Source organism: Grammomys surdaster, unplaced genomic scaffold (genome assembly GCF_004785775.1).
Source record: "Grammomys surdaster isolate TR1022 unplaced genomic scaffold, NIH_TR_1.0 190, whole genome shotgun sequence".
Classification (NCBI taxonomy): domain Eukaryota; kingdom Metazoa; phylum Chordata; class Mammalia; order Rodentia; family Muridae; genus Grammomys; species Grammomys surdaster.
This window is the reverse complement of record NW_021604635.1, coordinates 1,673,659-1,689,642: the sequence shown is the minus strand read 5'-3', so window position 1 is coordinate 1,689,642 and position 15,984 is coordinate 1,673,659. Positions and strand designations below refer to the sequence as shown.

The window sequence follows — 15,984 nt, the reverse complement described above, 5'->3', positions numbered from 1 at the left end:
GCTGGTTAGCTGGAGCTAAGAAATTAGTGGTGATTAAGAAGAGACCAGCATCACTGAGGTAAAATCTTCTGGGAAGTGTTTTCTGAGAGCACAGAGAAACTAGGTTCCAGAGAGCCAAGGTTGTACCTTGTGCAGCAGTTGAACTTGGTAATGTGTAAGAGTCACCCAGGTGGTACTGGTTTTGAAAGCATGAAGGGGTCATGGAGAGCAGCTGAGGCTTGGCACTGTGAGAGAGCAGGGAAAGCCATTGGTGAAGGTGCAGACTCAGTTGCAATTGATGTCCCAGGACTGAGGGGTTATGGGAAGAAGCTGAGGCTTGGTGCCATGAAGGGAGCCTATGAGAGGCTATTGGTAAAGCCTAGTTGCAGCAGAGACTCCAGTGTATTGGAGATGCCTGCACCATGGGATGACCACCAAGAACAACAATAGTGGCATGGAGTCAACCAGAGCCTAGAGTGCTACAGAGGGCAGAGCTGGAGAAGTGACACAGTCCTTTGGAGGGGCCCAGAAGATCATGTGTGGATCCCAGACATTGAAACAAGAAGCTGTGAAGTTGAAGTTTACTTGAAGAACCCAAGATGTTCGAGATGCCAGAGCCGTGGGTTATCTACTGAGGAAAGCTGCTAACGGGATAGAAACGGCCCAGGAAAGAAGTCTGTTGCAGTCAACAAAAATGAAAAAGGAGCCGGAGATCTGAAGAATGCTTTGACATCAACCATGGAGGTGCAGAGCTTGGAGTTTGCCCAGCTGGTTTCCTGTCTTGCTTTGGAGGTTACAGTTAAGTGACTGGATGAATCTCAGAAGAGACTTTGAACACTGGATTTTTAACACTGTTGAGACTGCTGTAGACTATGGGGACTTTTGAGGTCGGACTAAATGCATTTTGCGCTATGCTATGGCTAGGTATGGCCCCATAGACTCAGGTATTTGAAAAAAACCTGTGGGGGCCAGGGAGTGAAATGTGGTGGTTGTCCCAGAGAATGGCACTATTAGAAGGTGTGGCCTTGTTGGAGTAGGTGTGTCACTGTGGGTGTGGGCTTTAGGACCCTCATCCTAGCTGCCTGGAAGCCAGTCTTCTAGCAGCCTTCAGATGAAGATGTAGAACCCTCAGCTTCTCCTGTACCATGCACCTCCCTAGATGCTGCCATGATCCTGCCTTGATGATAATGGACTGAACCTCTGAACCTGTAAGCCAGCCCCAATTAAATGTTGTCCTTATAAGAGTCGCCTTGGTCATGGTGTCTGTTCACAGCAGTAAAACCCTAACTAAGACAGTAACCTTGTTCCTTAATTTAAAACTATTGGTTAAATAAAGATGCCTACAGCCTATAGCTGGGCTGAAGAGAGGTAGGCGGTGTTTTGATCCCTGGACTTGGGGTCTGAGGAGGACCATGAGGGGTAAAAGAAGAGGGTGAAGAGAGGAGAAAACACCACGGAGTGGGTGAGTCATGAAGTCACGGCCACGAGGGCTGGCCAGCGGAATCAGGAGCAGCCCAGATGGAGCATGTCAGCCGTAACTCAGGTTACTGGAGGGAAGTAGACACTAATAGCTTACAGGGTAGATACGTGCCCAGCTCCAATGCTTTAAAGGCCTATTATAAATATAAAGGTTTTGTGTCTTTTATCTGGGAACTGAATGACCAAAGTGTAGAAAACCCTGACTGAGAATAAAATATACTACAACAGGTTTTCTTGAAGGTTGGACTACAATATTAATCCAGCCACTTAAATACCGACCCTGTGGAAGTCCCTGTATGTAGGACCCACCACCAAGTCCCTCATTTCTACCATCTATGAGTAAAGAGTACACTCCACCGGGCACACAGAGCACAAGACAGTGGCAAAATAACCGGTAGCAAGCGGGGTTAGGAAGCAGATACCCTCCTTCCCAGTGAACCTCCTTAGACTTGGCAGCTGATCCTCAAGTCCAAATGGGAGAGAGAAGAGTAAGAGTTTATTAGGGAGACGTTCTGAGACTGTTTCCAGCCAGAGAGCCCCCCCCAAACGAGAACTTGACACTTTTTATTACTACCCTTTTCTGAGTATTCTAAACTGGCTCTGACCAGCAAAAGTTATCTCACTTCCTAGCTCAAGGTTGGTTTCTCTTCCCCTCTGTATTATAAAGGCATTTTAACCAGCAGTTATGTGCTCCAGCCTGCATTGAACAGCCAAGATCATATTTATACTCTCTCTGTCTCTCTGTCTCTGTCTCTGTCTCTCTCTCTCTCTGTCTCTCTCTCTCTCTCTCTGTCTCTCTCTCTCTCTGTCTCTCTGTCTCTCTCTCTCTCTTTCTCTCTCTGTTTTGCCCTCTCTCCCTTCTTCCTTCTTTTTTTTTTTTTTTTGTTTGAGACAAGGCCTTACAACATAGCCCAGGCTAGCCTCAAGCTCATGCTCCTCCTGCCTCAGCCTCCTTCATGGCAGTTTTTTCATGACCCCTGATGCATTGTTCATAGTGCATCTGGGTCCAATCAGACAGTCCCAGAACCTTCACCGTCTTGTTTGTCAGGCCCTCTGTGTCAGTCTTTACCAACCATCTCTGTTTACGGTTCAGTGGCTAAGGTAACAGGAACCACAAAGAGCAGATCTTTTGAATGACTGAACATGAAAGGGAATGTTCAAGAACTGTGATGTTCTCCCAGAGAACAAGAGTCGGCCAGAGCGAGGGCCCTGAGCAGTGCCCCAGGCACAGAACACTGCCAGCACCCGATGGGGGTTGGGGGAGGCCGCCCCAGGCACCCCCAGGCACAGAACACTGCCAGCACTCTATGCAGGGTGGGAGGAGCACCACACGTCTGGAAACTGCTGACACTGAGGCCCTAATGGTGTCTACTAACTAACGTAAGGGAAACTGCAGGGTGATGCTGAGGCAGGAGGACCACTTGAGTTCATCAGACCCTGCTTCAGGGGTTCTGGGAGACAACAGTAATAACCAGGTCATTACTCTAAAGCTTAGATCAGGGATAGAAATATGTGTGGAAATTAAAAAGGAAACAGGAATGAACTCCTTTTAAACCGAGGCAGGCTTAGAGGACAGCGCTGGAGTGAGACGCTGGCTGTCTGTCAACTACAGATGACTTCCGTCCTATGGGTCACCCAGTGTAAGTGTGTTTACAGTCTTGTGCGACACTGCTTCTGCCTTTAACTGCAGCCCCAGCCTATGAGCATCAATGGCAGAAGCTGAGGTGGCTGTCCCTCTCTCTCACGTCAAACTCCTCATCCTGTTCCCCTCTGGTCTGGGACTGAGAGGTGTGGACACAGAAGTTTTTATCCCCGAGGGAAAGCTGCAGAACCTGGCCCACCCAACACTTATTTAACACTTACCAACATCTCCATAAACATACAGGCCCTTTGGAGGTTTGTTCCTTGAAAAAAGCTGCAAATTAAGAACAAATTACAAATTTTCTACCATGCAAATAATTACATATAATCATATATACATAATGTTCCCAACTGTGCTATATATAGGACATCAAGGGGACAATTATATACGACAAGTAGAAAAAAACTTGGTGTGAAAGTCTGCAAAGCCAAAACATTATGCAGCCTTTAACAGGGAGGTATTCTTGATAGATCCCCAACACAGATAAATCTTGAGGACATGGTATTGGTAAAAATAAGCTAGTCAAATAAAGATAAAATACTTCTGACCCGTGTTACCAGGGTGGAGCAGAGGCAAGGAGTCACTGTTCAGAGGATACAGCATCCCATTTGTGTAACATGAAGAGATGGGTAGGAGTAATACAGAAAACTACGTCCACATTTATTACCACTGAGCTGTGTAATGAGAAGGGCTTAAGATGGCTAGCATGTCAGACACCTGTAATCCCAGCACACAAGAGGCTGAGGCAGGAGGATATCACGACTATACAGCCAGACCTGTGCTTTAAAGGGCAAAACCTGAAAGAAAGCATGAATCCAACCCATAACAGTCTTGTTTCTGTCGTATAGCCCATGGGCTCACCCACCTCCACTAAATCCATCTCCAGATGCAGACCACACCCTGGTACAGGCCAGGCAAGCCAGTCTTCTCCACTTGGATTCCAACATGTGCACAGCTTCCCTGTGTCTCCTCTAAGTCACTACTCTTTGAAAACAGACTCCCACCTGCCAACACCTAAGGTTTGCTTTCTTTCTTTTTTGTGTGAAACATTGTGTCACACGGTTTTCAACTTATCAACAAAAAAAGGATTACACCCTTAAACAATTTTAAAACAATGTCATATTTGAAACCTAAGATAAAACCTAAAAAATTCTCTAAATGTATGTTTGCAATGTTAGAAATCCCCCCCCCTCTGTGTGTGTGTGTGTGTGTGTGTGTGTGTGTGTGTGTGTGTGTGTGTATCCCCCTTTCTCTCTCTCTGGTTTGGGTTTGTTTTGCTGTTGTTGTTTTTTGGAGGGGTTGCTGTTGTTGTTTTTGTTTTCCAGATAGAGTTTCTCTATGCAGCCCTGGCTGTCCTGGAACTTGCTCAGTAGACCAGGCTGGCCTCACAGAGATCTGCTTACCTCTGCCTCTTTGAAGATGGGGATTAAAGGTGTGCCCCCCACTGTCCAGCTAGAAATCTTTTGAAAGCAATTCTGTGTTAGATAACTGGGGAGTCAAGGTCTGGGTAAGTCTGCCTGTCTAGTCAGCCATCTTATGCTGTTAATACTGTTACTGGGAAACTCTCTCATGTCCGAGTTGATTGCATACTGTTATGTTCTGTGCTTTGATGCTCTTGGAAACCTACCACAAGAGGTCAGTTAGAACTGCTTTGTGTAGTTAGCCACAACAAGCTTGGACCCGAACCAACCACCCAGCAGCACTTCCCATGTCTGCATATGAGCTTTTATAAGCTGGTCCTGGGATGGACCCCAACATAAAAGAGACACCTGCACCAATGTAAAACCCCATTTGAAACAGCACTTCCATTTTGAGTAAGGATTCCAGTAAAGTTTTAAGTTCCCAAGACCTCCCTGAGAATTAATATCCTACTTGGCAGAAAAACTCATGGACTTGGGGAACTGACAACCTGGTTGGCAAGTTAAAACATGACTGATAGGCAAGGCAAGTCCCCTGCCACAGCTCAATACCCCAGCCAGCAAGAACAGGGTAAATGTACAACACAGACATGTTCCTAAGGACGCCACCTATTCCTAAATCCTGATTGGCGAAGTAACAGGTACAGATGTCTGTGGTGGCTCCTGGTCACAGTCAGCTCCCAAGTCTGGTCTGCAGCCCTGATCGATCAATCTTAGGATGAATGCTCAATAAACTATCCCTGTCTGACTGAGATCGGTGTTTGTGTGGGTTGTGGAGCAACTCCTGGATCCCAATGTGGGGGTGTTGTAATTCATAATGCTTCAAAATACGTTCTGTAAGAATAATTTTTAATGTTATTGCTGTTGTTTGGGGGTTTGTTTGTTTGTTTGTAAGACAGTATACCCTCGTATCTGCATAGCCGTGGTTGGTCTGGAACTTGCTATGGTGGCCAGACTAGCCTGGAACCTAAAGGTCTCCAGTTCTGGGATTAAAGGTATAAGCCACCACACCTGGAATAGTTTTTCTTTCTCTAGTATTTGTCAAGGCTGGCTCCCACAGCACAGCAGCAGCCATTTTGTTCCACGCCTGCCAGTCATTTCATCTTGTTACTGACACAGAAATACTGACTCAGAGCAGGGTCAGTCTGACCACATACCCTGCTATGTTCTGAGGTTTGTTAATCTTAAGAAATTCCACAACCATAAGCTCCACTTAGGACCAATTAGAATAAAGGTCAGTTAGAACTGACCTATCTAGCTAGCCAAAATAGCTTGAGTCAGAGCCGACCACTGGGCAGCACTTGCTGCACCTGCACATGAGCTCACGGTGGGTTTTGCCTTTATAAACTGGCCCTGGGAAACATTCACGGTCAAAATGTCAGTAAGCCAGCTGTGTTTGACTGAGATAGGTGTCTGGGTGATTTGTGTGGCAATGCTCAGACCTCAGCAGTACTGTTCACGTGATGCTATCAACACACATTAAGTAAACAAAATTCAAGTTAGAAGAAACAACAAAGTTGGAAGGAGGGTTTCAGTGGGGCTCAGCGTTTCTAGCAAACGTAGCGTTGAGGATGGGATGAACATCTCAGTGACAGAATGCTTGCTAGCAAATGTAATGGCTGGGACTCCATGCTCAGTACTTCAGGAAGAAGCACTTATGGGTCCGTCTTCTTTTTTTTCCTTCCTATTCAATAATCCAATATGTTTTAGAAAGAGTGCCTGTCAGATTTTTGTATGCTACATGTACAGTTTATGTAACATTGCTTTATATATTTTAAAATATACTTTATTAGTTTTTGGTTTTTTTTTTTTTTTTTTTTTTTTTGGTTTTTCGAGACAGGGTTTCTCTGTATAGCCCGGGCTGTCCTGGAACTCACTCTGTAGACCAGGCTGGCCTCGAACTCAGAAATCCGCCTGCCTCTGCCTCCCGAGTGCTGGGATTAAAGGCGTGCGCCACCACCGCCCGGCCACTTTATTAGTTTTTTGAAAATTCATATTTACTTCCCATTCCTCCTCTTAAAGTAAATTAAATTTGGGCTTGGCTTGGAATTTTTAGGGGGCAAGTGTGGGAGGAGCTAAGGTGGGAGGAGTTAGGAGAGGAAGAGGAGGAGTAAGGAAGAGGAGGAAAAGGAAGAGGAGGAGCTAGGGGAGACAGAGAGAGAGAGAGAGAGATTAGGAAGAGATGGAGGCGGATGTTCACGTGTCTGTAGCAGTCAAATGTAGTCTAGGTTGGGTGTTGGGTTACACTTCTGATTGTATGGGTATCTTGTTACTGATCATTAACAAATATATAAACCTTTGATTAATCTTTAAGCATTAGAGTCTCATCTTTCTACTGGGCCTTCGAGAATGGCAGGATGGTCTGGGCAATGCCCAGCCTTGCGGAGACAGCATGGAAGATTGGCAGAGCCATCTCCCACGCTGGCGTCTTGTGGGTGGCAGGGCTGGTGTTTCCAGCTGGCCGGTTCTAGCTGCTGCGTGCACATGGCTTCCAGCTGTGAAACATGGCGGCTGAGCTAGGCAGAGCAGCAGCAGCTTAGCTAGTCGGCCTGAACCAGTGGCCAATTTTAAATAATTACTACAACAGGCAAGGATGTTTTGGGTCTTGAGAGAGGGTTTTACTATATAGGCCTGGTTGACCTGGAACTCTCCGTGTAGACCAAGATGGCCTTAAAATCACAAAGATCTACCTGCCTTTGCCTCTGAGTACTGGGACTAAGGACCCGTAGCATGACGCCAGTCCTTATATTAGACCTTATATGTTTTTAAATGATATCCATAACAATCTTAGCACTTGGAACCTCAAGCAAGAGGATCCAAAGTTCAAAGCCAGACTGGGCTACTTGTCTCAAAACAACTAAGGATGAAATATAGCTATTTGGTAGACCTTTGCCCATTTACATGGCCCTAGATTTAATCCCAGCCCTGCCCCCCTTCCTCCCCCCAAAAAAGCTGATAACAAATACGGAAGTTCTGACTACTTAATTTAAAACCTGGATACTGGGAGCAACATGCTTTAATCACAGAACCCAGGAGGCAGAAGCAGACTGATCTCTGTGAGTTTGAAGCCAGTTTGGTCTACAAAGCTAGTTCTGGGACAGCCAGGGCTGTTACACAGAGAAACCCTGTCTCAAAAACCAAAATTAATTAAATTAAAAATAAAACCTGATAGCCGGGCGGTGGTGGCGCACGCCTTTAATCCCAGCACTTGGGAGGCAGAGGCAGGCAGATTTCTGAGTTCGAGACCAGCCTGGTCTACAGAGTGAGTTCCAGGACAGCCAGGGCTACACAGAGAAACCCTGTCTCGAAAAGCCAAAAAGATAAATAAATAAATAAATAAATAAATAAATAAATAAATAAATAAATAAATAAAACAAACCTGGATACCATCAACCAATAAAGGTTAAGCATAGGCTATGTAAATGACATTCAAATTTTTATTGCAGTTATGTATTTCTGTGTATGTAAGCAGAGGGGTATGTGCATTTCACAGCATTTATGTCGATGACAGAGGACAACTTTTGAGAGTCAGTTCTCCCTGTCCACCATGTGAGTCCCAGAGATCAAACTCAGGTCATGGAGCTTGGCAGCCAGTAAATCTACCCACTGAGCTCTCCCACAGGCCTGTTAGATGATGCCACACACAACAGTCTACAGTCTCCTCAGGAAGCATGGTCCTTCTGGACCTCTATGCTTCTACTATCCTGAGCCCCATACATGCCAGACTTCCTATATAGACTTACTGAAAAGATATTAGCTATAACAGCCAATAATAAAAACATAAAGACATACTATAATGAAACCATTTAAGACTTGCATGGTGGAGTGAGGGTACTGGAGAGATGTTTAGAGGGTAAGAACACCTGCAGCTCCTGCAGAAGGACGGGTTTGATTCCCAGGACACACAAGGCATCACAGCCACCTATTTATTCTATTTCCAGGGGGATCCATGTCTGTGGCCTCTCTCTTCTGGCTTCTTCACATATCTGGCACTATGTGATACATACATGCATGCATATATACATATATACATAGAGAGAGAAAGAGAGAGAGAGAGAGAGAACACTCATGCACAGAAAATAAAAATAATTAATCCCAAACCATCTAGACAATACAGTTGGTTAGTAAGCTCAAGCAGTTTTAGATCTGTATCTAGCCTGGGGCCACAGCTCAGCAGCAGACAACAACCTAGCATGCACAAGCCTAGGGTTCAATTCCTGGCAGCACAACTGAACTCTATACCAACACAGCAATGCTTTCAAGAACTTCTAGTCAGTCTACCCTCTCTTGAATGGTTCTCCGGGACCTTCCCAGTCTCCTTGAAGCCAACCTACATCACTGTCACTTTCAGATAATGGTTCCTGCTTCTCCATAGAGAAACCAGAAGGTATCTTCCCTTATGAAACTACAGCCCTGGTCCATCAGTTCCAGGGTGTGCACTCAATAAATCGTCCTTGTGTGACTAAGATTAGTATCTGAGTGGTTTGTGGGGCCTTTTCTGGACCCCAACACTGTAAATTGCTTTTGGTAGGATGGTTGTTTTCAGAATATTAATTCCACCAATCCATGAACACAGGTTGTCTTTCCATTTTTCTAGTGTTTTCTCGATCTCTTTCTTCAGAGATTTTAAGCAAAGTCTCAGGGTAGTCTTGGCTTGCCTGAAATTCACTATGTAGATGTGGCTGGCCTCCAATTCAGAGATTCTCCTCTCCCTCTGCTAGGATTAAACAGAAGCATGACCATGGCTGGCTCTAAAGTTAGTTCTTAAAAATCAAGCTATGCATGGTAACACATCTACACTAGCACTAGAGGGAGGTAACGAATCAGAAGTTCAAGGCCATCCTTAGCTACACAGTGAGTTCAAGACCGGCTTAAACTACTTGAAATCCTGTCTCAAAAAAAAAAAAAAAAGAAAGCAGACAGATAACAGAAAAACCCACCTGCATATTGATGTTCTAGATATTTGCTTTCCAAACAACTCCTTTGCGTTAACTGCTGAAATGCAAAGTGACCATTCCAAATACTTACATTTAATGGTTTAGATCTTATCTTTTGTTCGCTATGTCATTAAAATTTTTAACATTAAAAATAATTCAAGGTGCTGGGCATATAATACACCCATGTAATCCCAGCATTCAGAAGGCAGAAGCAGGAGAATCTCAAACCCAAGGCAAGTCTGGGCTACACAGCAAGACACTGTCTCAAACGGTAAAGATCTTTTTTGTTTTTAATCTTACCCATAATGATCCATGGTGGTTCTCATCAACGCTCTAAATTAAAAGGCACACCCACTGCCCTCCGGCTTACCCGCCCTACCACTCCGGCAGGGCTTCCACTGGGACAACTAGGTAATATGGGGATTGCTGCTAAGATAAAAAGTATTGTTTTCAGTTTGTTTAAAATGCAGGAATATTACTTTTCCTGTTTCTCCCCGGTTCCCCACGACTGCGTTATTATCTCCCCAAATGGCGGAATCAGAGACAATGATTCCAGCTGGAATGCCGAGCATAATTACATCTTTTAAAAACTGGCATTACAGCGTTCTCCACGTGGACCACTTTTGATAAAAGTACATCCTTCAGGTTTCTAAAGATCTTTAAAAATGGAAAAAAAAAAAGAACTATATGTTAGCATCCATAAACTCTCCTTAAATGAAAATGTTTTTTTTTTTTTAATGGCTTTAGCTGATTTTCAAAAGAGCCCTCCTAACCTAGAGTACATCAATTTGCTCAGTTTACTAGTATAATTAAGCGTATTTAAGTATCTAAATAAAGGGGCTTTCAGATTCTACAACATGCACAAGAAAAGGCTTGCAGAGCAGCAGCTAGAAGCCAGCCATGGAGCTGTAGGCAGAACAGGGATGTGCCACCTACCCTAGACACCTTCAGTAGTGTGTCCACCTTGTTCAAACCCAGTCCTGTTGGCTTAGTGTTGTCATTGAAAAAAGCTGCTGCAGCCAACTGACAGAACATGGTAAGTTCAGGAGTTCACACCCACACAGCTCCCTCTTGTGTAGATACAGCCCCAAATGTGCTGATCTACCCACCGATTCTCATGGTTTGTATTTTAACTTAATAAAGTTAATAAACTGTGAGGTTTAAGCAGCCAATGAAGGGGAGAGAGGGAAAGGAGGAAGGAAGGGTAAGAGAGAGAGGGAGGGAGGGAGGAACTAGTTGGGTATTATGGTGTTCACTTACAGTTCTAGCTACTCAGGAAACCCTCTGATTGGGGGCCAAGAACTGGAGACCAGTCTGGCAAGCAGAGAGAGACCCTGGCTACACTGAAGAAACAAAACACCTCTCAATCTCTGATAACAGAATAGACAGACATAAATGATTTTAACTTTTTTAAGACAATGTTTTGCTAGGTAACCTAAGCTAGCATCAAACCTGGATCCTTCTTCCTCCCCCTCCCTAGTGCTGGGAACTTAGGTCCAGTAACAAAACGAGCATTTTTAAATACTTCTATGTCCCACTAGGAGACAAGTGACAAGAAGCAATGTTCCAGCGACTCCTCCCTGGTCTCTTGCTCCTATCTGAAACTCAGATTCTGCAATGCTCCTTCACTGCCCTCTCACCTCCCTGTCTCCCACTAATCAATGGAACACCCAGGACATGAGCATAAGCCTCAAAATGATCAAAAAATCATTAAGAGAAAGCTATGAGGAGGAACAGCTTCTTGCTCTGAATGAAGGGTTCTCAGTTGGAAGATGACCCTGGGATTCCAGGCATCTTCTACAGTAGCTAAGAACTATTTGTAGCCAGGCAGTGGTGGCGCACGCCTTTAATCCCAGCACTTGGGAGACAGAGGCAGGCGGATTTCTGAGTTCAAGGCCAGCCTGGTCTACTGAGTGAGTTCCAGGACAGCCAGGGCTGTCCTGGATATCCAGAGAGCCAGAGAAACCCTGTCTCGAAAAACCAAAAAAAAAAAAAAAAAAAGAACTATTTGTAACTGTAATTTTTAGTCTCCTGAAGTAATCGTTGTATCAGAGCCTTACTGCCTCTGTCTCTAACCTAGACCTAGTCCTGGAAGCCTCCAGCCTCCCTACAATCTAATCTAGATTGTTTTCAGCCTCTGAGACTTACTGCTGACCATTTCTAGTTCTTTCTGATCTCTGGCTGGCTGATTCAACTCAGCTGTTCTGGCTCAAAACTCTTCTCCAAGCTGACTGATTCAAACTGGCTTCTCTTTCAGGCTCTGACCGAATTGCTCTGCTTGGCTTCATACTACCTTTGGCAATAGGCTCTAATCTTCTAGCTCCTTCTCATTCTCTGGCTCATTCTATCTTCACCTGAGTCTAGCTTGTTCTCTCTCTGCAACCTGTCTGTACAATTGTCCTGGTTAAATTGCTCTCTCTATACTGCTCTCTCTATTGATGATGATGATAATAATAATTTTACAAAAGATTTGTTTATTTATTTTATGTATATGAGTTTTCTATCGGCATGTACACCTGCATGCCAGAAGAGGACATCAGATCCCATTACAGATGGTTGTGAGTCACCAATATGTGTACTGGGAATTGAACTCCAGACATCTGGAAGAACAGCCAGTGCTCTTAACTGCTGAGCCATCTCTCCAGCCCTGTTCTCTCTTATAGCTTCCCTTTCCTCTCTCTTCTTGTGCAAGTTGGGCATATCCTATTCTGTCAAGTCTTTCTCTGATTCATCACCTTGTCTGCCACTCAATTAGATATCACTTTCAGACATGACTGCTTCCTTCTACAAACTAACCTTATCTTTATTGTTTAGGATTAGAAGTGTGTACTAAGGCTGTGTCTGCATTCCAGCCAGAGGGATTAAAGGTGTGTGGTAAAGCTGAACCACACCACAATTTGAAACAGCTTTTTTTTTTTCAGTAAATAACAATCTTGGGGTTGACAATGTGATCAAATATCCAGCAACAACTATTGCTAAGGAATCATACCCAGTGACAGACACAGAAACAAGAACTCACAGGTACATATGGATAGGCCCAGAGCTACCACAACTGCCTTCAGATCAACATGGAATTATTTTATGCATCTTCTGTGTGGGCTCTGTTACTTATTTTTCTCATTTACTCTATAAACATGGATTGACCATTAAGGACCTGCTTTATGCCAGGCCTTGAGTTTGATTCTCCAGACTCAAGAAGACCAAGAAAATAAAGTATTTTTAGTAAAGGCACATGTGGGTGACTTAAGATAGTCCCTAAAACTGGTGTGCTATCACGTCTTTCAATTCCAGCACTTGGGAGGCAGAGATGGTGGACACTACATTACCAGATTTTGTCTGAAAGAAACAAAAAGTAGCGTATGTTGGGAATCCTCTTGATACAGTGTGGCCAGTGGGATGAGTGAGAGGAAATTACAGGAGACATCACACTCCTTTGCCCTACTTACAAGCCCAGCCAGTGTCCAGGGAGAGCAGGGTCATTGTGGTTCAAAGGGCAAGAGCAAATCAGGACAGCTCCATTGTGGTCTCTGTTGGTGTTTTTACTATTTTATTGGGTACTTATATCTCTACCTCCCTTCCAACCTCACAACACTAGCTAGGAGAGAAGGAAGGTTAGAGGAAAGGGGGACATGGATCTCTGTAGGCTGCTTCTGCTGGTTAGGGGTGAAGCCCAAACTTCGTAGTCAGGACCACTTGACAACTTCAGCAGCCAGAACCAGGAGCAGGAGAAAGAAGCCTTCTCTTTCTCAAAGTGTCTCCCGCCCCTCTTGGGGCTCTCCAGAGTCCCCAGAATTAAACTATCTGCAGCTGGCAAAAAAAATCATGCCTTTCCTAGAGCACGAGCCAATTCTAGTCAGTGGTTGTGGACAAACTGAAGCAGCTCCATATCCCACTCCTGGAATTAAAACAAAAACATATCCACATAGCATCACTGGGTTTTAAAAGAAACCAAAACTCTCACTATAGGTCTCCATCACCACTGCAGTCATTCAGTGCCTCAAAATGTGCCGCTGGCCTCTTCCTGGGGAGCTAGCACATGGTCATGGCACTGTGTCTTGAAATACGTGCTCAGCTGCTGGCCTCTGCACACTCTGTGGAAGATGGGAGTATGCTGATGGCTTGGGATCACCTTTCTGTTTGTTGATTATATGCCTGTTTATTTGATTGTTTGTTGAGAAAGGCTTTCATATAGCCCAGGCTGTCCTTGAACCCCGTATGTACTCTAGAAAGAATATTCTGCTCTACCTCCTAAATGCTGGGATTACAAAATGGCTCAGCAGGTACAGGCACTTACCACCAAGCCTGAAAGCCTGAGTTTAATCCCTGGGACCCATAGAGTAGAAGGAAAGAACAGGTTTCTCTCCAATGGAGCATCCCCTCCCCCACGTATAGACAATAAACAAACAGATGCAATCTAAGAAGGGGAGGAAGAGGAGAAAAGTAAGAAGCCAGCCATGGTGGCGCACACCTTTACGCCCAGCACTTGGAAGGCAGAGGCAGGCGGATCTTTGTGAGTTCAAGCCAGACTGGTCTACAGAGTGAGTTTCAGGGCAGCCAGAGCTACACAGAGAAACCCTGACTCAAGAAAGAGGAGGAAGGAGGAGAAGGGGGGAGGGGAGAAAGAAGGTCATTGAGGCCCGAGAAGTTGACTCAATGAATAAGGGCACCTGTCCCCAAACTTGACAAACTTCACTCTCTGGGATCCACATGATAGAAGGAGAGAATTCACACTCGAAAGTTGTTCTCTGACTTCCACAAGGGCAGCTTGGTACATAGATGTAACATGCTTGGTACATACATGTGTGCTTGTTCATACATGTACATACAAAAGAAAATGTAGTCAATTAATTAATCTTAAAAAGTAATTTTAAAAAAGAAACTCTTTGTAGGAAAATATCTAATTCTTAAAAAGCTTAACATTGCTAAAGGACTTTAATATCGTAGAGAGCCTTTAGAGATATGAACTGCGTATAAAGGTACAGCAACAGGAAACAGAGAGAACGGGAAAGGAGCTCAGTAAGGATATCTTTAAAGGGGAGGTGGAAATAAATGTTTATATCCCATGAACGTCTCTGACTGTCATGCCGTCTCTCCATGATGGCCTGACACCTCTGTCACTCCAAGCACAAACCATACTGTACTCATCTTTGGAATGTGGCACTTAATACTGTGTTTGGTCAAATGAATGAATGAATTTATGAATCAGTAAAGCAGAATCAACAGAAGAACAGTGGCTGAGAAGGGGTTGGGAGATTCTCAGTAGAGAACACACAAGGACCTAAGTTCATATCCTTAGTAGCTGTGTAAAAGGCTGGGTATGGGCTAGAGGCAGGTGCCTGGAACCCCAAGGCTGGGTGGAGAGAGCAGGAGCTCCCGGGGGCTCACCTGCCAGCCAGTCTAGCCAGGCAGTGCATTCCAGATCCAGTGGGAGACCTTATTTCAAAATCTAGGGTGGAAGATGGGTGGCATGACCCAGGGAATGAAAAAAGCACTTCCTGCCAAAGCTAATGGTCTGAGTTTGAACCCTGGAACCCACGTGGTAGAAGGAAGAACTAACTCCTGCCTACAAGTTGTTCTCTGACTGCACATGTACCCCCCAAAATGAAAAAAAAATATAATGAAAAATTTTAAATACATAGTATTAGTCATCTGAAAACACTAAATTTTAAACTTTAATCCTCACACAGTTACACAAAGGAGTGTGAGTACCCTCATATATGTGCACACACACACACACACCATATACCGAGAGAGAGAGAGAGAGAGAGAGAGAGAGAGAGAGAGAGAGAATGAGAACGAGCTAAAAAAAGAGCTAGATTTGCTGATGAGTGGGAAGTCAGAATCCTCACAGCACGCTGCAGCTTTACCGCTGTCCGAGCACGCGTCCCATGTGGATGGTTAATACTGTCCTCAAGTAGAATGTCCAGCATGAAACTGTAGATACTGCATTTCCACACCGCTGTCTGCACATTGTCACACAAACCAGGGCAGCTTGCTACCACATCACTAGGTGAGACTTCCTCAGCCAAGACGATCACACAGAAATACCATAGCAAGTGCACTCCACTGTCCCGCAAAACACTATTCCGTGAAGTGTGGCTATGGATGCCCCAGTCCCGCTTCCTTACAAACAGGCTATGAAGTCTCCTCCCAGAGGATGAAAACGTGGAGCCTGCACAGCCCTGATTAATGGAGAGCGAGAATGGAAGGCTGTTTAATTCTCTCCCTCCCTGACTCCAGAAATGCTTGATTCGGCTGTGTAAAAGTAATTCTAATTATAGTGATTTACATGAACTACTTATCATTTATGCCTAATTACTTCCCAGCACAATAACAATTATGCATACATTAAATGTGTTGGATTAACCTGGTTGTAAGTTTTATTTGGTAACAAAGTATCCATGAGCTCCCTTCTTCAAAGTCCACCGCTCCTGGGGCAAAGGCAATGTTCAAATGTTTACTACCAAAAGCATGGCCAAGGGAAGGAGGGAGTTCTATTATAACAGTACAGACTCACAGAAACTTTCTT

At 44.5% G+C, this 15,984-nt stretch overlaps 1 protein-coding gene across 2 annotated transcripts in view; it reads right to left on the bottom strand.

Annotated features, from left to right (window-relative positions):
* Afg1l (AFG1 like ATPase) overlaps positions 1-15,984 on the bottom strand; it is a 161,622-nt gene that overhangs the window by 116,720 nt on the left and 28,918 nt on the right. For both annotated transcript variants that reach the window (XM_028769041.1, XM_028769042.1), the window contains exon 3: positions 3,322-3,373. In XM_028769041.1, the coding sequence (XP_028624874.1) occupies positions 3,322-3,373 (52 nt within the window). The remainder of the gene's footprint in view (positions 1-3,321; positions 3,374-15,984) is intronic.